Source organism: Anomaloglossus baeobatrachus, chromosome 4 (assembly GCF_048569485.1).
Source record: "Anomaloglossus baeobatrachus isolate aAnoBae1 chromosome 4, aAnoBae1.hap1, whole genome shotgun sequence".
Taxonomy (NCBI): domain Eukaryota; kingdom Metazoa; phylum Chordata; class Amphibia; order Anura; family Aromobatidae; genus Anomaloglossus; species Anomaloglossus baeobatrachus.
Window position 1 is genome coordinate 242,796,075 of NC_134356.1, and position 27,518 is coordinate 242,823,592.

Genomic DNA, 27,518 nt, shown 5'->3' on the forward strand with positions numbered 1-27,518 from the left:
CAGAGACAAAATTGTCACTACACCCATAGATGAAATCCCAGAGGGGTGTTATTTCAAAAATATAGTCTCTGCTTTTCCAACACTTAGGAGCTCTGCAAATGGAGTCTGCAAACAATTATAGGAAATTCTTTGCCCCAAAACTCAATTGCCACATTTAGGAGCATATGTGTCACACATTATAAGGTCTTTTTTACCTCTTCTCCTTGTGAAAATCAGAAATCTGAGGCTTAAACAATATTTTAGTGGTAAAAATGTAATTATTTTTTCTTCACCGCCTACTAGTATAAAATTTTGTGACACACCTGAGGTATCAATATGCTAGATTAATTCATCCATAGATGATTTCATTGAAAGGTGTACTTGTAAAATGGGGTCACTTATGGGGTCTGCTTTTCTGACATGTTAGGGCTCTGCCAATGTTACATAGTACCCCCCAAACCATTCCAACTAATTCTGAACCCTAATATGGCGCTCCTTCCCTTCTGAGCTTTGCACTGTTCCTCAAAAATAGTTTTTGATCACATATGGAGCATTGGCAAACTCAGGAGAAATATTATGAAAAATTGTATGGTCCATTTTCTCCTATTACACTTTTTGAAAAGTAAAACTTTGGGGCCAAAGCAACAGTGGAAAAAATAGTAATTTTTATTTTCACAGCCAATGTTATACAATTACAAGAATTACATGAGGGTTAAAATTGCTCACTACACTCCAAGAGGAATTCCTCGAGAGGTGTAGTTTCCAGAATGGGTTCACTTGTGGGGGCTTTCTCCTGTTTTGGCCTGTTAGGGGATCTTCAAATATGACATGGCATCTGCAATCTATTCCAGCCAAATTGACGCTCCAAAATTCAAATAGTGCTCCTTCCTTTCTGAGCCCTGCTGCACACCCAAAAAATAGTTTTCCACCACATATTTGGTATCGGTGTACTCAGGAAAAATTACCCAACAAATTGTGTGGTCTATTTTTAACTGCTACTCATGTGAAAATTGAAAAATTCGGATTAAAGCAACATTTAAGATGGTAAAAATATAGGAGGGAGTAGGGTAGCAGAGCTCTGCCTCTATCCCCTCCCTCTTCCATCTAAATAAAATCTCATCAGTAACAGCGGCCATCTCCTACCTCAGTAATGGGAAAGTCCTCACTGAACACAGATTTTACCTCCAGAATTGAGAATTTTGATAATGACTGATCAATTCTGGGAGAGAAAGAAGTAAATTTGTCTGATAAGATATATTACAAAGTTGCTTATTTTCATGTGTACTACTGATTTATAAAATACAAATTAAAAAGCTTTGTCAATTTTTAATCTACTTTCAAAAATATACAGAAATGCTGAACCATGTAAATGGATTTTACTGTGCCTGATATAAATATGTTGTTACAGATTATAGTGGTCTGACATAAATTAGGAAGTGCTTTGTTCAGAGTCATATTGCAAAGGATTGTTGAAAATCCACTTGTGACTTTTAGGATCGCTACTTCCAATAGGTGGCGCTGTGCTAGAGTTTGTCTCCTTTACTGGAGAGACAATTTGAATATTTCCCAGAGGGGCATTGCAGCTATAAGTCCCCTTACCTGGCAGCCAGACTGGCTTGCAAAGTCTCCTTAAGGAGAATAGTGTTCCCCCGTGGTCCCCACATAGCTTTCTCATGAGCCAGATCAGACACCCCCATACTTTGCACTGACGAGGGGCAAGCACCCCGAAACACCGTGTCTGCAAATTGGGATTCTGATCTGGCTTATATATCCTGAGTCATATTGCAAAGGATTGTTGAAAATCCACTTGTGACTTTTAGGATCGCTACTTCCAATAGGTGGCGCTGTGCTAGAGTTTGTCTCCTTTACTGGAGAGACAATTTGAATATTTCCCAGAGGGGCATTGCAGCTATAAGTCCCCTTACCTGGCAGCCAGACTGGCTTGCAAAGTCTCCTTAAGGAGAATAGTGTTCCCCCGTGGTCCCCACATAGCTTTCTCATGAGCCAGATCAGACACCCCCATACTTTGCACTGACGAGGGGCAAGCACCCCGAAACACCGTGTCTGCAAATTGGGATTCTGATCTGGCTTATATATCCTGAGTCATATTGCAAAGGATTGTTGAAAATCCACTTGTGACTTTTAGGATCGCTACTTCCAATAGGTGGCGCTGTGCTAGAGTTTGTCTCCTTTACTGGAGAGACAATTTGTTCAGAGTAGTGTGTTTTAGGTCCCTATAGCATACAGGTAACACATGGGACAATGTAGATACATAGTGTAGTTTACAGGAATGTTTTTATGCAGGGACTGGATTGGTCCTGTCCATAAAACTCAATGCATGTTTTAAAAAATGGCTGACACATGGACACCATCTATATGGGATCAGTATTTTACAGATCCAGTGTAATCATTAACAAAGAAAACTGTACTTGGCCTGTTATAATTTATAAATTGCTAATGTTTAAAACAGATCAATTTGACTGTCATATGGATTTTTCATGTTTTTTTTGGTGTACGTGAAAAACTAACCAATTTCCATCAGTATATGGGTTCAGATTTTCATCAATGTTTGGTACCATGTGTCAGCGTTTCATCAGTTTTTCTTGTATGCAGCAAAAAAAAAAACCAATGGAGGTTTCTGAAGCGTCTTCTATTCAACAGTGAAATCAGCCAGCACTAGGATGCAACTAGCATGTGATCAGTGTGCTGTCCAAGCTTTTCATTAACTAAAGCGGGCTTTACACGCTGCGACATCGCTAATGCGGAGTCGTTGGGGTCACGGAATTTGTGACGCACATCCGGCCGCATTAGCGATGCCGTTGCGTGTGACACCGATAAGCGATTTTGCATCGTTGCAAAAACGTGCAAAATCGCTAATCGGTGACACGGGGGTCCATTCTCAAAAATCGTTACTGCAGCAGTAACGAAGTTGTTCCTCGTTCCTGCGGCAGCACACATCGCTGCGTGTGACGCCGCAGGAACGAGGAACCTCTCCTTACCTGCCTCCCGGCCGCTATGCGGAAGGAAGGAGGTGGGCGGGATGTTATGTCCCGCTCATCTCCGCCCCTCCGCTGCTATTGGGCGGCGGTTCAGTGACGCTTCAGTGACGTCGCTGTGACGCCGCACGGACCGCCCCCTTAGAAAGGAGGCGGTTCGCCCATCACAGCGACGTCGCCGGACAGGTAAGTATGTGTGACGGCTGTTGTGCGTCACGGGCAGCGATTTGCCCGTGTCGCGCAACAGATGGGGGCGGGTACCCACACTAGCGATATCGGGACCGATATCGCAGTGTGTAAAGTAGCCTTAAGGCCAGAGAGTCACACTTGCGAGTGCATCACATGTAACGTACGCGAGTCTTGCATCGCATCACCCAACACGGCCGCACACTCTCCGGACAGGAGCATCTCACCATAGAGATACCTGGCTGCAACCGACCGTTCCAGTCAGGAGAGTGTGCGGCCGTGTCGGGTGATGCGATACAAGACTCACGCGAGTTACACGCAAGGCACTCGCAAGTGGGGCTCTGGCCTAACGGATGAGTTTGATCTGTGACTAGGATCAAAACTTTACGTCTCCATTTATGGATATGTGAACATACACAAAGACTACAATGAGTATGTGTTGTATTCATAAACAACACGTAGGGAACAGGCATGTGAAATAAAGACATTTGAATGAGCCCTAAATAAAAGTCAAGCATATGACTTCTAGATCCATAAGTATGTGATATAGTTTTGTTTTAAAACGTTAAAAAAAATATGGGACAGGGAACTTAAGAACAAAGCCAGTGACTGCAGAATGACAATGTGTCCACATGGTGGCGGTATATACTAATGAGTCGCAGTGAGGTTCTGCCGTTGTATAATTCTGTATAGTCTGCTTATGTGATTTTCAGGGTCCCTGGAAAAGGAGGAAAAAAAACAATCATTCTATACCCCATATATAATTGTTACCCCACGACATTAACCATAATAATGGTCAAAAAAAGTGACTCAAAGTCCAAATATATAAATAGAATATTTTTAATAGAATAAAGGTAGATACAACAAATAGGTGCTTTAAGATTGGAAATTTAAACACTGGGGACGATTGGACGTGTTAAAGGACCAAACCATAAGTATGATTACCAATGCAGACACATAGAATATATACATTCAAAAATTTCTAATATATCTCTACAAATATATGCATATAACACGCTGCAATGATAATATGCAGATATATGTGCATAAAATCATATCGACCAAGTGATACAATAATAATTTATCAGCGGCACAAAAACAGCCAAGTAAGAAAAAAAATGTTTTTGACACAGTAAATGACAGACAAAGTATTATCATAGCATAAATGAAAGTATACATATACACATCATGTAAAGCACATAACAATACGCAATGCATGAAGTGTGTAACGAGAAGCAATTAGAAAAAAGGCTGTTGTTATTATGTGTTACTTGAAAATAACCATTGGCTTAAATGCACATCATACCTGCCAGAGTATATGGTCCTGGTGCCACGTCCACGTCCCGACCCCGACACGTGTTCCGCCCTAGCATCCTCAGGGGGCATGCTGAGGGCATTGCCACTTAGTAAATTGTATATTTGGCACTTATTGATCATTGCGCTATGTACAGTATATAACATTGTTGGAAAGTTAAGTCTTCACAATTTATATTTGCCAAGGTATTGAAACAGACATCATGGAGAATCACAGTGGAGTACAAAGCGGTGCACTATGGCCTTATGCGCCTCTCATTTACATTGCATGCTCTCAACAAAATTGCAATCACAAATAGTACATGACCTCTTCATTACACTCACAGAGTGAATCTATCTACTCCACACATCAGACCCCTCAATAAATACATGCATTACACCACCTAAATAATCACAATCAGCCAGTTTGCCTAAATAAATGTAGACTCATAATAAAATAATAAATAAAATACTACTACTACTACTACTACTACTAAAAATAAAAACCTCAGACAAAGCCTCATTTTTACAGCTATTATAGACGAAGGGAATGGCATATTAGAATAATACAGACTAGCTATGATAACCACACCATGCTCCTAACACTTAAAGGGGAGGTCTAGGCACATAATATTGATGACCTATCTAAAAAACATTGTCAATATCAGATCGGTAGGGGTCCAGCACCACACTGATCAGCTGTTAATAGTGCCAGGAGTTGTCAGATGTAACCTTCAGATCAGCTCCTACTGTGTTTCCCCAAAAATAAGACCTACCCCAAAAATAAAGTCTAGCAGGAGTTTTCAGCAAGGCTTAAATATAAGACCTACCCCAAAAATAAGACCTAGTCGCGGTTCAATAATGAAGTGTCCATGCAGCTAAAAAAGTTAAAGAATACTACAGAACACTTCATTATAGAAAGCAGACACCCGAAAAGAGAGAAGAAGGAAGACAGAAGGCCCCGCAATCATACTCACTAGACACTGATCCGGAGCAGTGGAACACATTAAGGACCTGCGGCGGAACCACACCCACACACATCAGATCACACACACACACACACACACGAGATTACGCGCGCACGCACACACACATCAGATCACACACACACACATGAGATCGCACACACACACAATCACACATCAGATTGCGCACACACACACTTACCACATCCAGCGATATCGATTGCTTCTGGGCGGCATACAGTAAGGATCTGGGACACTGTGCAGTGGAGTACCAGGACCTGTGGGTGGAACGCATGGACGACCCAGGTATAGATCTCATCATAGAGACAAGAGAGCAGAGAGTACCCTGCTGGCTGGAAGCAAGTGGTATCACCAGATGTGGTGAGTGTGTGCGCACGCGATTGTAAGTGCGATCTCATGAGTGTGTGTGCGTGTGTGTGTATATGTGTGTATGCGATCTGATGCATGAGTGTCTGTGTGTATGCGATCTAATGTGTGTGTGTGTGTGTGTGTGTTTGTGTGTGCGCGATATGATGTGTGAGTGTCGGCTAGATGCAAGGGAAGCAGCATGGGAGCCATGTAGACATCGAGATCTGGTAAGTATAACGATCCTGGGAAGGGGGATCTGCATTTTTTGGGGGGTAAACGTACCCCCAACCATGTTTCCCCGAGAATAAATCCTCCCCTGAATATAAGATCTAGTGCTTTTTTCACGGCAAAAAAAAAATAAGTCAGTGTCTTGTTTTTGAGGAAATAGGGTATTTTCATATGCAGCTGATCAGTGGGGGTACCAGGTCACACCCACACTGATCTGCTATTGATGACCTAGCTATACTTCTATACGATATTATATGCTAAGACAAATATTTAACACACATCCTACAGAAAGGGAAATCAGACCCACTAGTAAGCTAAAATAAAAATAGCTTTATCAAATAATTCTAAAAAAAAAAAAAAGCACAGGGATACAGCAAGGAAAAGAGTAATTCCAAAATTGTACAAAAATCTTATTAATCCTAAAGGTTTAACAATCTACACATTTGATGTATTTTTAACATGACAAAAAAGTTACTTCAAATAATCAAACACTTCAAATAATCATCACACAATCATATGTAATAGTAGATACTGTTAGAATAGCAACAAGTGACTATTAAACATACAATTTCAACCTTTCGGGAAAATACAACAAAGGAATAATCCTCATACCCATTGTTATTTAAATTGTATAATATTAGTGTCGCGGGCGGGGAAGGACGCCGCTGCGCTGCGCTCGCTAACGCTTGGGTCCGGCGCTGCTGCGATGGCTGCTCGGTGGCTCGAGCGGTGGGCCGGATCCGGGGACTCGAGCGGTGCTCCTCGCCCGTGAGTGAAAGGGGGTAGCTTGGTTTGGGAATTTGGTCCCTAACGCCACCCATGGGTTGTGGTGAGGTTGGGCACCGCCGCTGCTGGTGACGGGGATCCCGGCAGCGATGGCAGGAAGCAGCTGGGATGTTGTTTTCCCCCTCCGTGGGTAGGGGTTGGTGGTCCCGGGGCCCGGTGGTGTAACGGGTCGGTCGGGGCGGTGGCCGCGGGCATGGGCAGTAAGGGAGGTGGCGTAGTGGATGGTAGCAGGCCGGGCACCTCAGACGCAGTGGCCGTTCCCTCAGGGACATAGGGGCGTGGGTCGCTTACCCGCTCCTCTGAGACCACCTCCACTTCGGATGCCCAAACGGTTGTGGCCAGGCGCCAGCATGAAGTGGACTTGGGCCGGGAGCTCCTGGCACATCTTGCGGCTGGATCCAGGAACATTTTTCAGCAGAGTCCTGGTGTCCCTGCACGCTGCAGCGCTAGTTACATGCCGCTGCGGCTGCGACCGCCACTCCTCCAGTGGCTTCGTCGGGCGCGGACATCTTGTTACCGCCCCCATTGGTCTTTTCTCGGCACCTCCTCTTCAGGGGCGGGGCTTCGGCTTTCGCGCCTCCACTGCTCGAGAAGACGCTCGAGCGGGAAAATCTTTGCCCCCAAGATGGCGGATTCTGAAATTTTTCGGCCGGACACCGCCGGCGGGGCACAAGGCGCACTTCTACCAACCAGCAGAACGGTAAGATTCTGTTCGTGATGCCAAGTTATCGCGAGCGGGGAAGGACGCCGCTGTGCTGCGCTCGCTAACGCTCGGGTCCGGCGCTGCTGCGATAGCTGCTCAGTGGCTCGAGCGGTGGGCCGGATCTGGGGACTCGAGCGGCGCTCCTCACCCGTGAGTGAAAGGGGGTAGCTTGGTTTGGGGATTTGGTCCCTGACGCCACCCACGGGTTGTGGTGAGGTTGGGCACCACCGCTGCTGGTGAAGGGGATCCTGGGAGCGATGACAGGGAGCAGCTGGGATGTTGTTTTCCCCCTCCGTGGGTAGTGGTTGGTGGTCCCGGGGCCCGGTGAGATGACGGGGAGGCCGGGTTGGATGGGTGCAGGGTTGCAGGGGCAGGGTCGCCTGGACTGCGCAGCGCGGTGCCGGACGGCACGGTTGTACTCACTCAGCCACAAATGTACGCAAAGTCTCTGGTAAACCAAACGGCTGGATGGACGGGTCCCGCAGCCGGCTGCTGTGGCTTCTACTGGACGGTTAGTGGTGGCTGCCTTTCCCTGCACATTTGTGTATGTTCGGTCCCGATGGATTCCCACCGGTAACCCGCTCCCCAGCGTATATATGTGCCGGAGGAGCTCTTTTACCTGCAGGCTCTGGCCCTTGGAACTCTAGCTGTGGCGGTAGCTGTATTTCCTTCTGTTGGTTGGACGGTTGCCTTCAATCTGGTCTTGGCTGTTAGGAAACCCCTGGGGTTCCGGTCACTGATGGATTTGACCTCTAATGGCGACTCCAAGCCTGGTTGGGTTCCGTAGGCCCTGCCTGTATGTGCTGGCTTCACTTCGCTCCCCGGTTCGGTACCGGCGGGCCACCGCCCATCCCCGGTCCTACGGTTCCACGTTGATCTGCCTCCCCTGCAGACGGCCACCACTGTCTGCCAACCTTGCTCTTGGTGCCTGGGCGACACACCTGGACACGGTCAGTTTGCTCCTCTACTTCTACTTCACTCCTTACTCCTTCACTTCCCTAACTCAACTCCTCTGACTCCCTTTTCCCGCCTCCAGGACTGTGAACTCCTCAGTGGGTGGGGCCAACCGCCTGGCTCCACCCCACCTGGTGTGGACATCAGCCCCTGGAGGGAGGCAACAAGGATTTTGTGTCTGGCTGATGTGCCTGTCTCAGGGTGGGGGTGTATGTTGTAGTACCTGTGACGACCTGGCTAGTCCAGGGCGCCACATTAGCAGGAGACCTCAATGTTTGTTTAGCCCAAACAGCTTTATCTGCGGGTATAAAACCTCAGACCAGATAATAACTTATATAAACCTCACAACAGAAACCCACTTAATACCAAACCCAGAGCAAACCACTCCCAACCAAATCTACCATTTATATATTTGCCATCTGACCCTCCTATATATAGATTCCAAATTACACAACTCATTTAGGCTGGGTTTACATGTCCTGTAGTCATCCATTATCATTGATCCGTTAGAAATCTGTTTGCAAAAAGGTGTGCAAAAACAACTTTTTGCCCCGTTGTTAAATAGTGGATGTCAGTCGTATCCATTTTTAACATATGTAATCTATGGACAAAGGATCCATTAGCGGATTGCTATTTATTGTCTATTTGTAAAGGATCCATTAAGAAAACAATGGATCTGTTACAAATGCCAGTACAACGGTTGTCTAAATAGCAATCAGTTAATGGATATGTGGCGCCCTGGACAAGCCAGGGGCCACAGAGAACAACACCCACACACCCCACACTCCCGGTCAGGCACACCAAAGTCAGACACAAACCCTTGTTGCCTTCCTCCAGGGGCTGATGTCTACACCAGGTGGTGGGCCAGGCGGTTGGCCCCACCCACCGAGGAGTTCACAGTCCTGGAGGCGGGAAAAGCAGGCAGATGAATTGAGGAGTGGAGAGAGTTCAGTTTGAGAGTGGAAAGTGAGAGAAAGGAAAGTGGTAGAGGAGCAGACTGAAGATGGTCCGGGTGTGTGGCCCGGACGGATCAGCAAGGTTGACAGACGGTGGTGACCGTCTGCAGGAGTGGCCTATCAGAGTCTACCGTAAGGACCGTGGACGGGCAGTGGCCCGGCGGTACTGGACCGGTACACAAAGAGAAGTCAGCACCATCTGGCAGGGGCTTACGGACCCCGGCAAGGCTAGGAGTCGCCGTGAATTTGTCAAATCCGTCAGCGAAGGGAACCTCCTGGGTTTCCCAGCAGCCAAGTCCCGACAGAAGGCAACAGTCCAACCGTGAGAGGGAAACACAGCCACCGCCAAGGCTATCGTTCCCAGGGCCAGAGCCTGCGGGCAAAAGGGGCTCCTTCAGCTCCCATCCAAGCTGGGGAGCGGGTTACCGGTGGGAACCCATTGGAACCGTTTACAGTACACAGGTGCAGGGAAAGGCAGTCACCATCAACCTGCCGGGAGAAACAACACCACAGCCGTCTGTGGGACCCGTCCATCCAGCCGTGTGTTTTACCGAGAACTGTGTCCTCATCATTGGCTGAGTGAGTACCACCGTGCCGTGTGGCACAGCACTGCCCCCGCGACCCTGCACCTCACCAGGCCCCGTAACACGCCTGCCATCCATCCCTACCCCATCACCGAGCCCCGGGACAACCAACCCCCTACCCACGGAGGGGAGAACTAACATCAAAGCTGCTCCCTGTCACCGCTCCCGGGATCCCCGTCCAGAGCAGCGGTGGTGTCACCAACTTCACCACAACCGTGGGTGGCATCACGGACAATCACCAAATCCCCACCATCCAATCAAATCCCCTTTTCACTCACGGGCGAGGAGCGCCGCTCGAGTCCCCGGGATCCGGCCCACCGCTCGAGCCACCACCGAGCAGTAGCGGCAGCCGCAGCATCCGCGGCCGGACCCGAGCAGTGTGAGAGCGCAGCATCCCCTCCTCCGCCCGCGACAGATACGTTGTCCATAAACTCACATGTTAAAAAAACTGATCCAGCAGAAATCAGTTTTCCAACAGATCCATGCTAACAGATGACTACAGGACATGTGAACTTATGCCGGCATCACACGGTACGATAAATCGGGCTATATGTCATCGGGGTCACGTCGTAAGTGACGCACATCCAGCATCGTTTGATATATCGTAGCGTGTGACAGCTACGAGTGACGGTGAACGAGCAAAAATACTCACCTTATTGTTGCTCGTTGACACGTCGTTCATTTTCAAAAAGTCGTTTCTTCTTCTGTGCTCCGGTTGTTCATCGTTCCTGAGGCAGCACGCGTCGCTCCGTGTGACACCCCGGGAACGATGAACTGCAGCTTAGGCCCCTTTCACACGTCAGTGATTCTGGTACGTTTGTGCTTTTTTTTAAACGTACCAGAATCACTGACATACGCAGACCCATTATAATGAATGGGTCTGCTCACACGTCAGTGATTTTTCACTGCACGTGTCTCTGTGCGGCGTACCCGCGTGTGCGTGATTGCCGCACGGAGGCATGTCCATTTTTTTCTGGTATCACTGATGTCCCAAGGACCACGCAGTGGTGTGGTCCATGAAACACGTGCCAGAAAAAAACGTGCATTTAAAATAATAAACATTTTTACTCACCCGGCTTCAGCCGCGCTCTCTGCAGCCCGTGCAGCCTGCTGCTTCTAAGCCGGCTGATTACTGTCGCGCATATTAATGATGCACGACACAGCCGACCCAGAAGCAGCTGCTGCAGGGGTCAGCGCCGGCCGGATGCTGCACAGCGGGAGGATTCAGCACCATGGAGAGCGGGAGCGGGCACAGGTGAGTTGATTTCTAAGTGCAATTACGGGCCACGGAGAACGGAGCCCGGATTGCACTTAGACAACCCACGTGTGCCGTGATTCACGGCACACGCAGGGACATGTGCGTGTTTTACACGCCAGTGAAAAACGTCTGTGTTTTTCACTGACGTGTGAAACGGGCCTTACCTGCACCCCGCCGGCAATGCGGAAGGAAGGAGGTGGGCGGGATGTTACGTCCCGCTCATCTCCGCCCCTCCGCTTCTATTGGCCGGCCGCTGTGTGACGTCGCTGTGACACCGAACGTCCAACCCCCTTCAGGAAGAAGATGTTCGCTGCCCACAGCGAGGTCGTCTGGGAGGTAAGTGCGTGTGACAGGGGTTAACGACTTTGTGCGACACAGGCAACAAATTGCCCGTGACGCACAAACGACAGGGGCTGGTACGATCGCTCGTGCGATTGCACGATAGATCGTACTGTGTGATGCCGGCATTAGCCTTATACAGACACCATAGCAGACCTACCATACAATCCACAAACTCCTATTTATACAGATATATAACTAGAACCCCAAATTAATGCAGACTGCAAATCAAACTCACACATTAATACAAAGTACAAATTATATATCCTTTTAAAACAGACCTCAGACCAGATATAAAAAAAGACCCTCAATTTAGAACTCCTTTTTACTCCTGGACATCACAGCAGAAGATGTCCAATGTCAAGACCAATACCGCGATGTTGTATGTCAAATGCCATTAAAAAAATGCAGAAAAAGGAGAGAGGAGTCTGAGTGATTCGCTGCTTCTGCATGCATGCCACCTAGACTTTCTGGAAAAATAGGCCCACATGCTTTTAATCTTCACTTTGAGAGTGTGTGCACATGATGTCTTTAAGACGCTGGCACACCCATCAAGGTTTTCCTAGGAGAAGCTGTTTTTTCCTTTAGAATCTTTGGTAGTGGCCAGCAGCCTTTTTTTTTCTAATATTTAGACTATACAATTTAGTGGCTATTTTACATTATTGTGCATCATTTTTTTGTGACAGTTTTGTGGTAGTCTTGCAGATGGAGTTCTGTTGGACACTGCCTGTAAAAGTCGTTGTGTGCACATACTCTTATAGATGACATTGGAAAACTAAGGGGCACTTTGCACACTGCGACATCGCAGGTGCGATGTCGGTGGGGTCAAATTGAAAATGACGCACTTCCGGCATCGCATGCGACATCGCAGTGTGTAAAGGCTGGATGATACGATTAACGAGCGCAAAAGCGTCGTAATCGTATCATCGGTGCAGCGTCGGCGTAATCCATGATTACGCCGACGCGACGGTCCGATGTTGTTCCTCGCTCCTGCGGCATCACACATCGCTGTGTGTGAAGTCGCAGGAGCGAGGAACGTCTCCTACCGGCCTCACTGCGGCTTCCGTAGGATATGCGGAAGGAAGGAGGTGGGCAGGATGTTTACATCCTGCTCATCTCCGCCCCTCCGCTCTGATTGGCTGCCTGCCATGTGACGTCGCAGTGACGCCGCAACGACCCGCCCCCTTAACAAGGAGGCGGGTCGCCGGCCACAGGGACGTCGCACGGCAGGTGAGTGTGTGTGTGAAGCTGGCGTAGTGATAACTTTCGCTACGCCAGCTATCACCACATATCGCTGCTGCGACTGGGGGCGGGCACTATCGCACTCGGCATCGCAGCATCGGGCTGCGATGTCGTAGTGTGCAAAGCCCGCCTAAGGGGACTGCCTTGACCTTTTGTTGAGCAGGTGAGAAGCTGTTCAAGGCATTCTCTCATAAAAAAAATCACAAATTATAAAAAAGAGAACCTAGTGGCTGTCTTTCAATGGACATTTTGACCAAAATCAGTAAACAACTCCTTTTTGCAGTAAATGAGTTAAAAAAAGAAAACCATAAATAATAAGTGTTCTGTCATTACCAATATATTGGTGGCCCAGGTCTACTGAGACATGTTTTACAAGTGCCCCTTGTTCAGGTCCTATCAGTATAGATGAGATATGCACATGTCAGATTGGGGGTATATACCAGGTGTCCTATCTGTGAGGACTGACTAATGTATCCTGCAGGTTGTGCAATTGAAAAAACAATGCCTCCCTTGTAGGACTGCAACTCTATTACTGTGAATGCTGCAGCTTAAAATAGCGAGAACAGATTAATTTCTTGTTTATTACAGAACTTCAACAGACTACATTTACATCTGATAATTAACTTGTGATTTAGACTATCCAGTACAATACAAGGTAAAGCACTTCATTCACAGTCTCCATTTTCAGCCATAGTTACCCTGATACCACTGTAGAACATAAATCAAGGATGGGCCAAACTCATCCTTTTAAGCTTTAAAAAGAAGTACCAGTGTGCAGTAAAAAGAATTGCAGTCATGGCTGAAAGTGTTGGCACCCTTGACATTGTTCCAGAAAATGAAGTATATCTCCCAGAAAATTATTGCAGTTATACATTTTGTTATAAGTAAAATATATCTTTGTACCGTGTTAGCAAGTAGAGATAAAAAAAATTGTTTAAAAGAACAGAGAGTCCTCAGTGGTTGATACCTTTTAATGGCTAACTGAAAAGATGGTAATAATTGCAATTGTAATGTCTCGAAAGCTTGCAATTATTACCATCTTTTCAGTTAGCCATTAAAAGGTATCAACCACTGAGGACTCTCTGTTCTTTTAAACAATTTTTTTTACATTTTGTTATACACATTTATTTCCTTTGTGTATATGAAAACAACACAAAATACATAGAAAATGGCAAATTGGACATAATTTCACACAAAAATTAGCCGAACAAAATTTTTTGCATTTTTCTAAAATTGGGGGTAAATAACTATGTTTCAATTATGGGATGTTCATTCAAATTCACTTGTGGCAAGTAATAGATGTGGGCAATATGAAAATCACACCTGAAACTAGATAAAAAGGAGAGAAGTTGACTCAATCTTTGCATTGCTTATCTGTGTGTGCCACACTAAGCATTGAGAAAAGACTGGTCCGTCTGGAATTGTTTTGTTGAAAAACAGTTCATGAAACACTTTGGAGAAATAATCATATCACTAGTTCCACAACCAAATGAATATAACATGGAGCTGTAGTGTACCTAGAATGAAGATTTGAGTGGGCCAATTTCTATACAATATCTCAATCCACAGCCTAATCCCTAGAGTAGGGATGATGTTCCCTCTTAAAGACCTACTTATGCTGTTTCCCACATGATTTCCAGATGGAAAACGGAGAATGGAATGGCACAATAAAGGCTGGAGAGAAAGTCTGTTGTCCACAGTGATGAGTCCCAGTTTTGTCTTGGATGCAATGATAAATGGAGATTGGTTGGGAGACCACATGGGCAATGCTATGTAGATGTGTGACGCCCCTGGACTATCAGGTCGTTACAGAGCAAATGCACGCTCTTTCTCTTTAGTGCAGTATTCAAATCTCTCATGGTTCTGGGTCCCCATCTTACAGTGCTGCCTCCAACAGCAAATGAAATCCTGCACCACACCCACCTGGCACACCAGTGGGCGGCTTGAGCGGAATAGGGTCGCCCACCTAGGGGTCAGGAAGGGAAGGTGAGGAGTGAAGAGTAGTGAAGTGGAGTAGTAAAGTGGAGGAGGTGAAGTGAGGTAGCCCTCGAGCTGAGAAGACCTCAGAGGAGGCTGGGAGTAGTGGCTCCCAGGAGAAGCTGACTAGGTTGCAGACGGTGGTCTGGACCTAGAGGAGTCGGACTTCCGGTCGCAGGGGATTGAGGCTGGGTGCCTGGACCTGTCAAAGGGGATGATCAACAGCCTGGTCCTATCACCGGTTTGGGACCGAAGGCACAGCGGGGTATACGAACCCTAGGTTGAGGAGAAGCTTCAGGCAATCCGGCAATTAACCTGCGGAGAATGGAGCCTTTATGGACTGTTCCCACTAGCACCAGAATCGCGGCCATAGCGCAACGAGGGGGATAGGGCCTTTCATACAAGAAGCCCACTAAAATCCCAAGCGTGAGCCCTGAGAACAGGCTCCCACACTTAGCCACAGTGGGGAGCGGGGCCCAGCAAGTTCCAGACTACTGGGACACTATGGTGAATTTAAACTTTGTGCCAGGAGGCAGGTCACGGATCACCAGGCAGCACTGCAGGGGACAGGACCCGGACGAGCTCCTCTTTGAGAGACAGTTGCACCCAGCTTGGTTTACCCGGTTGTCAGCATCTGCTTATTAGCTGAGTGAGTACCTGAGTGATTTCCCCTTCATGGTACCCAGTAGCACCATCCAGAGTCCCAGGGCCTACCCCTACCCATGGAGGGCAACAACACCTTGCTGCCCCACTCCATCACCCCGGGTACTACCAACGGCAGTGGTGGTACTCTCAGTTACCGCACACCACGGGTGGCGTCACGAACTATAACTCCCCTGTAAATATTCCCCTTTTACTTTAGAGTGTGACCCCCTAAGCCCCCGGGTCCAGAGACCCTCGAGCCACGAACGGACACTACCTCCGGATCCGAGTGGTTCAATCCGCTGCTGGGGTGGCCCAGATGTCTTCACAAGGCAATGTATCCTCCTAGTCCCATAATTATGGTGTGGGGTGTACAGTAACGTTTGGCAGCTGGACCATTCTAGTCTTCATTCTAAGCACACTAATACATCTGGTGTGATATTGATTGGCAATTGCAAATGGACCTGCCAGCAACAAATCTTGATTATTTGCATGCCTAAGCATATTAATTCCTCAGACAATCATTATTATCCTCACTGACAGCATGCCAAGGCTTGTAATTATGTCTGCTCATGGTTTTCATACTCCATATATTATATAAAGCTGAGTGTATGTATGTGTGAGTATATGTGTGTGTGTGTGTGTGTGTGTGTGTGTGTGTGTGTGTGTGTGTGTGTGTCCACTAAAGTAATACTCACCGTCACATGTACAATCACAACATTTTGCACAGCCATCTCATTTAACTCAGGGAACGTCATAGAATATGTTTTGGGGAGAAAATTTAACCCCGCACTTTAGTTATTCACCAAAAAACCTGCTTACATTAAAGTCAATGTAGCTGAGAACTATAGGTTAATAGGAGCTCTGACTGGTTTCTATGGACAACGAAGGACATTCCTAGTATAACAAGCTTATGTGTTAGTATGATGGAGAGATGGATAAGAGATGGATAGAGAGAGAGACAAACAGCAAGAGACAGAGGGAGACAGAGACAGTCAGAGACACACAGAGAGAGAGGCAGACAGGGAGAAAGACAGACAGAGAGGGAAACAGAGAGAGAGTGACAGAGAGAGACAGAGAGAGATGGATAGACAGAGAACCAGACAGACAGAGACAGAGATAGAGAGACAGACAGGAAAAGAGAGAGACAGAGGTCAAGAGAAACAGAGTGAGAGACAGAGAGAGAGGCAGACAGGGAGGGAGACAGAGAAATAGACAGAGACAGAAAGGGAAGAATAGAGAGACAGACAGAGACAGACAGAGACTGGCAGATAGGAAGAGAGACAGACAGAGAGAGACATAGAGACAGACAAAGAGGGAGACAGACAGATATGGAGAATGAGAGTGTGGGAAAGAGGGAGTAGGAGAGCGACAGAGAGACAGTTACTATCCCTGGCAATCCTATGATTTCCATAACTCCACAACTTTTCCTTCATGGTGTTCCAAATCAATTTCAATTTTAGTGTTCCAATTTTCAAAATTAGTATTACAACATAACTTGAGATGACTTGGAATTCTTTCACCTCTATAAAAGAACTTGCCTTTTGTTTTACTATGGTCCTGACCTCCCTGGTGACTTATTATATTCTTTTAATTTACATGGGGGGGGGGGGTGTCATTATTCCATATATAAGCATGGATATATGGATGTAATATTGGTAGCCAGCATTCGGACGTGCACTTTAGACCAGGCTTTCAATTGTTTGTCAGGTGACATAATGGTGTGATTTTGACCTTTGTTCACTACTGTGGTGATTAGCATTGACACCTTTGTTTCCCCTCGCAAGGTGCAGGGTGGAACTTAACACATCATTAAGTGTTTTTTGTGTAGGCAACTCAGTGTGATAGCAGTAGCACTGTCTCATGGACTTAGCAGCTTGTAAGGAGGGCGAGTTTAGGCCTACTGTACTTGTGATGGCTTAATTAAGTGTCAATAGTCTCTGTGCAAACAAAAGACTCTCTAATTGTTCTGATTAAGACCTGTGATATTCTCTATTGCAGCATTACATCTATGTTATTTGATTTGGGAAATCATGGTTACATGCAGGACTTTTTACTATTAAAAAATATGTAAAAAGAAAAAATGCAGCAGATTCACACTGGCATCTGAAAAAATCTTTTAATAGCATGAATGTTATATGTTATAACAATAGTGCCTATAGACAAAAAACAAGTTTTCTGTTTCATGTAGATACTGTGTGTATGTCCATTCTCCCATGTGGGCTGTGAACCTAGGAGGTCTTAGGAGAACACTTCCTGGGCAGAACATAAGGAGATGTGTAAGGAGTCAGACACTTGTTACTCAAATTTTTCTCCCTGCTGAGATCTCAAAGAGACAAAATTAGGTTAGGGAACTAGTTAGAGCATTGTATCTTATTCTAAATCTACCTCAGTGAACATACAGTGTTTAACACTTTTACATTAGAAAACTGATATCAAATGATTCCCACATTAACATGCTTCTTCATTTAGCTAAAAATAATGGATCTATGTATAGAAATGGTGCTCCAAATATCTCAGTTGCTGCTCATCTTCAGAGAATACCGTATCCTGGATATCTATTGGAAACATCCAACCAAATCTTTTTCTCTTTAATAAGAAACTCTAAGGCCCCGATTCATCAAACGTTTCATGCTAGAATTCTGTTATAAAAGCTTTAAAAAAAAAATCACATTTAGGCCCAACTCGGCGTTCCTTTTAGGAGTTTCTCCTAGTTCCAACAAAATCGACAGAGCTGGGATGGTATAAGGCATGACGTCAAAGCTCCTCTTAGTATTGTTGGGAGCTATTTGTAAAAGAATAAAGTGCCAGTGCTTATTAGTAAAGATTCCCCTATGCTGAATATACACATTTCAATACTAAATGATAAACTGTAAGTTCAGAGCCATAGTCACAGTAGGTAGTTACTCTGAAATTGATGGTGCCATGCAAGAAGGAAACCCATAACACACTTTCCATGTTAGCTTCACTGGAGGGGTTGTCACAAGTCAATGCGTATATTCAGCATAGGGTAATTTTTACATTCTGTTGTAGCTATATACGAACCAGCACTTGCACTTTATTTTTTTGTAAATAGCTCCCAGCAACCTCCCTATAACTTGTTTATTACTTACCTATTTATAACATGAATATCTATCTACTGTATCTATCTTTCTCAGGTCTATCTATTATATATATATATATATATCTTTTTTTGTTATCTGTTCTCTATCTATCCAGCTGTTGTCTGTCTGTCTATCTATCTATCTATTTATCGGCCCAGTCACACACAAGGACTTACCAGCGATCCCGAAAACGATGCGACCTGATAGGGATCGCAGGAAAGTTGCTGGGAGGTCGCAGGTGAGATGTCACACAGGCAGACCTTACCAGTGATGCAGGAACAATACAGGTCGCAGTAGCGACCTGTATAACGATCTCAGCAGTCACTGTGATCCTGTCACACAGTGTCAAACACAGCGATGTGTCCTGCCCAGCAGGACATCGCCTTTGAAGAAAATGGCCTGGACCATTCTGCAACGACTAGAGAGATCTCACAGCAGGGGTCTGATCACTGGTAGATGTCACACATAACAAGATCGCTAACGGGATCTCTACTGCGTCACGAAAACCGTGACTCAGCTGCGATCTCACTAGCGATCTCGTTATGTGTGACGGTACCTTATCATTTATCCAATCCTAACAGATTTTCTTCTGTTGTATTCTATTGTAGCTATATAGCATTTATGGGCAACGGATCCATTAGTGCATAATAGTAGTCAATGGGAAATGGATTCGCTAATGGATGGGCTAACGGATGCATTCCTAACTGATCCGTTGCTCATTGACTCCCATTATGCACTAACGGATCCGTTAGACATCCGTATCTGTATCCGTTTTTAAAAAGGTGCTACATGCAGAGTTTTTGGTCCATTTCTAAAAATGGAGCACTAACAGGTTGGCCCTAACAGTTGACACATTTTGGATCATCCGTTAACGGATCCGTCACCATTAAAGTCAATCGCAAGTATAGGTATCAGTTATCAATATTTACCTGCAGATTGACCCTATATCTGCACGTAAACTGCGTTTTCTGAGGAGACAGATTCACTTTAAGTAGTTTGATGTAGTTAGATGTACACAACTATATTGGGGGTTGTGCAGATGCACATCTGGGCATATGGGTAGTGGCACCTGATCAACTGGTACCACCAAATGTCTTGTTCTGCTCCTTGTCTAATATTAACACTATAGTGGCAATGCAATACACAATTTAAATTGGATACAATAGATTAACATTGTAATATGGGTTCGTTCTGATGAGCATATCATTTGTCTGTTTGCCCTCCGTATATTCCACAGACTGCACAAAGAGAGCATATGGACCCATTATGGCCGGTGTGCCAAATGTCCAAGTGGTCTGCTTGGAAAACAATTGCAGCATGTACTGTTTAGGACCCAAATAATGTATGCAATGTAAAGGCAGCTCCTAGTCCCATTCAAAATGCAGATAATCACACAGCTGAACACTGAAACAGTCACATTTTTAATTTGCAGTTACGACTGATCCCATTCCCAATATGGCTTTCTAAACCCAGCCTAACTAGACAATAACCAGTACTAGAAGTGTTCTACATGTGCAGGTTAGAAGAAGCTTTATGGAAATTGCATAACACTTGCTAATTACTGTAAGTTTTCTAACTTTCTATCACTTTCTTATATATATTTTCAAGTACCCAGCGCTGTATCGGATTTAAATGCTAAACAAGTGGAAGCCAACTTTATAACAGTGAGCTGGAGAAGACCTCAGCAACCAAATGGCATCATTACCCAATACAGGGTTAGAGCATTTGTAAAAGAAACAGCAATGGCCATCGAAAATACAATTCTCACAGGAAAATATAAGGTATTTTCTGGGGGGGGGGTTTCTATTCTTCAAAATGTGCTCTTATCTGTATGCATTGAACAGTTAGTAATCACTTATTGCTTTTTGAGTGTTTTCTCACTTTGTCTGATCTATGTGTCTTCTGTAGGATAAGAAAGAGACTCCTATTCCTTCATTTACACCTACTTGGTATAGAGCAACACCTACAAGTGTTTCCTGTTTTTACTTCAATTAAAGAAGTGCTGATAAGATTGTTAGGGGCATCAAAGTTAAAATAAAGACAAAACATAAATCAAGTATTGTTTCCTGTAAAACACACAGCCCGTACAATAGTTATTCATTTTAGAACTTCACTATATAAAGTAATGTAATGAAAACCAAAAACATATTTTAGTTGTAGAAATATTTGCCTCCTTCTCTTGTTTGTTTCTGTCTCTAAGAAAGTTAGACTAACGTTCTAGACGTCTGAAGATAGGGTGCACTCAAAAGATTGTATACATCAGTCCGAAATCGGACCACAATGCTCGGACTGGCTGCAGTTCTCCAAACCTGACCATGACAGCTAAAAAAGAAATATGAGTTGCTCAAAATGCCCAACAGAGTAACACAGAGGCCCTGATTCATCAAGATTGGCAATGTTCATGTTGGTCTTGATGAAGGAGGGTGTTAAGAGCACTTTACACGCTGCAACATCTCTAGCGATTGCTAGCGATAGCACCCGCCCCCGTTGTTTGTGCAACATTTGGTGATCGCTGCCGTAGCGAACAGTATCGCTACGGCAGCGTCACACGCACATACCTTTTCAGCGACATCGCTGTGACCGCCGAACAATCCCTCCTTCAAGGGGGAGGTGTGTTCGGCATCACAGCGACGTCATAGCGGCATCACTAAGCGGCCGCCCAATACCAGAGGAGGGGCGCTAATGACGCCGGATGTGCGTCACTAACGACGTGACCCTGACGATATATCATTAGCGATATCGCAGCGTGTAAAGCACCCTTTAGAGTTAAGGGGGCTTTACACGCAGCAACATTGCTAGCGATGTCGCTTGTGAAAGCACCCGCCCCCGTCGTTTGTGTGTCACGGGCAAATCGCTGCCCGTGGCGCACAATATCACTAACACCCGTCACATGTACTTACCTTCCCTTCGACGTCGCTGTGGGCAGCGAACAGCCTCTTTTCTAAGGGGGCGGTTCGTGCGCCATCACAGTGATGTCACACAGCGGCCGACCAATAGAAGCGAAGGGGCAGAGAGCAGCCGCATTAACGACATGCCCACCTCGTTGCCGGAGGACGCAGGTAAGCTGTTGTTCGTCGTTCCCGGGGTGTCACATGTAGCGATGTGTGCTGCCTCAGGAACGACAAACAACCTACGTCCACAACGACCAATGAGATTTTGAAAATGAACGACGTGTCAACGATCAACGATTAGGTGAGTATTTTTGATCGTTAACACTCGCTCGTAGCTCTTACACGCAACGACGTCGCTAATGACGCCAGATGTGCATCACGAAATCCGTGACCTCGATGACATATTGTTAGATATGTCGTTGCATGTAAAGCCCCCTTTAGACCCTCATGATTCCTCTTAATGAATTGGGAGCATCTGACCAGTGGCATGCGCCTCCGTGGGTCTTGCCACAATTCTTACTAGTAAAATTTCTGCAGTAAAGAATACCATAGTTCATTATGAATTAGATAAGGTGTCACTTGACACCCCAGGCCCACTCCAGCTTTACCCAGTTTGGCGGTGTTAGCAAAACTAACATGGAAATGACAAAATTTGGAGTTGAGAACTTTCAAAGGTTTTTACACCAAAATCCTTTAATGAATGGGGCCTAGTTTTTCTGCAAAGCTAGTAATCTCATATCACTCATTTTCAGAATATCTTGAGCCAAAAGGGAAAGTTTGAAAGGACATACCTTTTTTAAAGGGAACCAATCAGCAGGGTTTTCATATATAAAGTAAAGCTAGTGCTATACTGGTGCTAGGATGCTGAATGTAAGCATACCTTTTGTTCAAAGATTGGATGTTTTATTTCAGAAATATGTGCAAGTGCCAGCAATGCACTGGTATTTGATTGACAGGTGCAACGGGAAGGGAATATGAGGGTCGGCTTTTGCTATCTATTTCCGCCCAAGTCTGCTGCCTGGCCTTCCTCCCCTGTCACCATCATAGACGTTAATTTCGGTGCAGGCAGACAGACAGGGATGGAAATAGATAGCAAGACCCGACCTACATATTCTCATCCTGTTGCACCTGTCAATAAAATAGCAGTGCATTGCTGGATCTTTACTTGCATATATTTTTTTAAATAAAAATCCAAACTCTGAACAAAAGACATGCTTACATTCAGCATCCTAGTGCCAGCATAGCACTGGCTTTACTTTATATATGAAAATCCAGCTGGTTGGTTCCCTTTAAGGGTGTAGCTTTTAGGGAGTGTGGAGGTACTAGACCGACCAGATCATTGGTGTCTGAGGGGGCCACCATTCCCACCTGCCACATAAGAAGACACCAGTATTTTAACAAACATATGTTAGGTATGGGATAAGGCTATGTGTGCAAGCTGAGTATTTGGTAGCAGAAATTTGTGCACCAAATCTGCATCTCTTGGTAGAAAAAAAGTGTGTTTTTGCAACGGTTTTCTCTTTTTCGGTGCATTTTCTATGAGTTTTTTGCATGCATTTTACCATGCATTTTTTATGCACTCTGGGGTAAAAAAAATGCTGCAAAAAGACTGAAATAATTAACATGCTACAGATTTATTTCTGCAACAAATCCAAGGGAAAAAGCAACATGTGCACAAAACTTCAGGATTCTCATTGACTCTGCTGGCATAAGGATTTGTATATAGTTTTGTGACAGAACGGCACTAAAAAACATGCATTAAAAATATGTGATAAAAACGCACTGTGTGCATTTACCCTAAATTTTGCAAGGTTTCTGTGAGATAATAGTTTTCCAAAAGAGTATCTGTTTAGCATGATTGCTTATTTTTCTATATACAATCTTTTTAGGGGGGATAGTTGCTTTTTTATTTTATATACCAAAAAGGAGTACACAACCTTTTTTCGGTCTTAATTAAAAAGCAGATACAATTATCATATGTAAAATTTATTAATTGTAAATATGTGTAGGATGGTGCAAATAGGTTGCTATGAGAAGATAATACAGTACCTGCGTGTGCCCTCAATTCCATACAGCGTGACAAAGACTTTTTTATATGGATTAATATGAAATTAATTATAATTCATTATTTATTTTTATTTGTTTCACATTGTAGATGTCTGCTGGCAGATTATGAGCATGGCCAGACTCAGCGGCTTAGATTTATCATTGTCACTGCGACAGGTCTGGCACTTTGTAAACCACCATTAATTTAAGTGATACATGTTACACTTTAAAATGTCTCACAGTTCTTGATAATTAAGACTAAGGCCCCCTTCACACATCCGTGAAAATCAAGCACATGTTTCACGGATGTGTCAAGGGTGCGTGTTCCCCTCCGTGTGCCGTGTTTATAGCACTACGTGTGTTCTCCGTGTGTTATACGTAATAACACACGGATAACGGAAAGCCCCGCCTTACCTTTTTCTTCCGGAGCTGTCTGTGGTGCTGACTGACAGTGTCCGGCACAGGCCACGCCCCGCTGACGTTGCTTCCGGCCCCCAGTGAAGAAGATGCGTTGTTCAAATTCACTGGGGGACGGATGCAGATGACAGCCGCGGCAGAGACTGCAGGACTCGTGGAGATGAGTTTGTGTTTTTTTTATTTTTCAAATGACACGTGTGTTTCTCCGGCGCGTGTCCCATGGGCCCGCATCCACACTACTTCCGTGTGGTATGTGTGTGGGCCACGTGACACCCGTGCTGCCGGAGAAACATGGACATGCATTCGTGTGGAGCACACGGGCTCACGTGTGCTCCACATGGAGGCATAGGCCAATGGCTAAACACGGGGGTGCACATAAACCCATTGATTTTAATGGGTTTACGTGTGCCCGTGTCTCCAGTACATGCGGGCACGGACCTAGCATGTACCGGAGACACGTGCGTGTGAAGGGGGCCTAAAGCTTGCTTTACACGCAATGACATCACTAACGAGATGTCGTTGGGGTCACGGAATTCGTGACGCACATCCGGCCTCGTTAGCGTACGTCGTTGCGTGAGAAATGCACGAACGACCGTTGACTATCAAAATTACTCACCTAATCATTGCTCGTTGACACGTCGTTCTAATCCCAATTGCTGTAGCAGGACGTAGGTTGTTCGTCATTCCTGTGGCAGCACACATCACTATGTGTGACACCGCAGGAACAAGGAACATCATCGTACCTGCGGCCGCCCGCAATGAGGAATGAAGGAAGTGGGCGGGATGTTTCACCCTCTCATCTCCGCCCCTCCGCTTCTATTGGGCAGCCGCTTAGTGATGCCGCTGTGACGCCGAACGAACCTCACCTTTAAAGGAGAGATTGTTCGGCAGCCACAGTGAAGTCGGTGAAGAGGTAATTGCGTGTGACACTGCTGTAGCAATATTGTTCGCTATGGCAGCGATCACCCCATGATGCGCCACCGACATGAGCAGGTGCTATCGCTCGCGACATCGCTAGCGATATCGCAGCGTGTAAAGCCCGCTTAACACCAGACACTAATATAAATGACACCGGCTCTAAGCCAGCCTTGTCATACATGTGCCCCATTTTTCTGCAGCACAACTCTGCCAACAAATAAGATGTTTTTTGACAAGCACCTAACTGGTTTGCGTGAACCTGCCTTCAATTGGTCTTTCATTTGCGAGAACATGCAAACTCAATGCAATGATTTGGATGGTTATTTCGAAATCTCGTAATCTCAGCGCTCCATGCATTCATATGGACAAGTACATATAGTGCAAATGTAATCAAGCATAATAAGGAAATACTAAAAAATTGTAGCCTTTAATCAGACTTATGAACTAAATACCATGATCCATTTTCTGGCATTTTACATCAATTATCAATACAGAGTTTAGTTAAGATTGGAAATTATAGTTACTTCACTTAAATAAATGTAATTTTCTTTTTGGAGGAAATTTTTTTCCTAAATGATAGCTGGAAATGCAGCTTGGCTGTAACCTTTAAATTAGCTTCAAATATACTGACCAAAGATGAGTAAATCTTTTGAAATGCTAATTTGCCCAGTTTGATGAATAAATTCACCCTGAATCTTAATAATACAAATCCTCTGTTTCCTTGAAAAGACATGTGTAATACTATGAGAGGTGAACCCTTTGAACCTCTTTAATGCAAAACCTATCCCTAGGATAGGTCATCAATATCAATTCGGTGGCTGGGACACCAAGCACTCTTACTGATCAGCTAGATGTTCTCAGTTGTGGAGTAGAACAGCACAGTGATTTTAGGGATGATGTTTAGTTCCCAGCTGTGGCCACTATACATTTAACAGTTGTACTGCTCCACTCCCCAACTGAACACTTCCTGTTCCTCACTGCAGCTAGGCAATCAAGAAGAGACGGCTAAAGTGCTGGGATTGTTGCATCTAATGGATACAAACAATTCTGAGCAGCTGCAGGCTGGTATTTTTAGGCTGGGGGGGCCCAATAAGTATGGGTCTCCATAATGTTTTTAAAAAAGCTGCATGTGGTTCCTCTTATTTTGATACACAGCCAAGATAAGTGTACAGCTTGGGGCTGCAGCCTCTAGCCATGGGCTTTATCTGTGCTGGGTATCGTAATATAGGGGGACCCTACGCCAATTTATTTATTTATCTTTACTGCATGATAGACACGCATAGCGCCTGTGATTGGAAGCAGTGAGATGCTGTCACTCAGGGTGGGGGCACGTCTGACTGCAACAAATCACAGATGCCGATGGGCGGACAAGCAGTGCTTATGCATGAGCCTAATGAGTGGCCCTGGTAGTGAATAGGCGGCCATGGGAGCAGTTAAGGTCAACACAAATGAACAGTAATACGGAGCGAGTGGAATGCAATTAAAAAATAACAAAAAGAAAAATCGCCTTCCACTCGGACCAATATTACTTTATGGAGCAGTTCCCTTGAGCAATTGTTTTCTCAGCCCTAATCGGACTGAGAAAACAGTCACAGCATGCTGCAGGTGGAATGCGATCTTGTTCCACTCACACCCATTCAAGTCTATGGGGCAAAAGAAACATTGCATTGCTCTCGCGTTACACTGGTGTAACGCGAGAGCAGTGCGATTCTCACATCAGCTGGCAACGGAGGAGATAGGGAGATAAATCCCTCCCTCCCCTTCGCAGCGCTGGTCCTCCCCTCCACAACTGTGGTCTGATGGCACGATCGGATCATAGTCGCATGACACTCGGCTTGCGCTGTGCTGCGAGTGTGTGCCAAGTGTCATGCGAGCACTTGCACTAATCCTTGTGTGGGCTTAGCCTTACAGATGCACCGGAACCTCGGTAAATATAGCGTGCCTGCGCCTATCCGCCTATTCCTTCCACTACCATTTTTAATTACAGGATTCTGGTCCCCATAGACTTATATGGGGACCGGCATCTGGCCAGCTATCCGGGATCAATTCTGGGCTGGACCCGATTTTCTTTTTTTTCAAGTCCGGTTAGTCCCGCCGATCCCGGATATCTGTGAGTTTCCCGATCACTACGCTTTTCTAATATTGGCAATTCAACCCTCGTTTTGTTTTTCATATAATGTTAAATCAATTAAAAAGGTACAGTCTTCCTATTACAGAAAAAATAACGTTGTCCTGACACAGAGCCATTACTTGTCGCCAGTATAATTATGCCAATGTTGCTACATATTTATTAATGATTTAAATAAATATTTTTTTACTGCCATCTGTGGATGCCTAGCTGGACATTTTTTTGGAATTGTAGTCTTCCTATTAGGCACCATAGGGTAATGCAAATATATGTTAAAGTAATCTACCTATAAAATTATTTCAAGCAGTAGTGGAAACTGGTTTGTTGAATGTCCAATCCCACAGTATATTCTGGTTGGACAAAGTACTGTCAAACAGTTCTCATCCAAATCTTTTGATCATAACAGGATTGTTTATCCGTCTGTAAGGAGACCTCCCTCTTCTCCCTCTGCAGATGATGTCAGGGGAAAGAAAAATCACTTGTTAGGATATTATCAGCTGATCATTCTGCTTTCAAGTGATAAAAACCTTTGCTTGAGCTGTCTGGCAGCAGCTTTA

General features: G+C 45.2%; 1 protein-coding gene across 1 annotated transcript in view; it reads left to right on the forward strand.

Moving 5' to 3' along the window:
• PTPRQ (protein tyrosine phosphatase receptor type Q) overlaps window positions 1-27,518 on the forward strand; it is an 855,789-nt gene that overhangs the window by 394,005 nt on the left and 434,266 nt on the right. Inside the window, exon 26 of the mRNA XM_075342420.1 lies at window positions 20,170-20,342. Coding sequence (XP_075198535.1) covers window positions 20,170-20,342 — 173 coding nt within the window. The remainder of the gene's footprint in view (window positions 1-20,169; window positions 20,343-27,518) is intronic.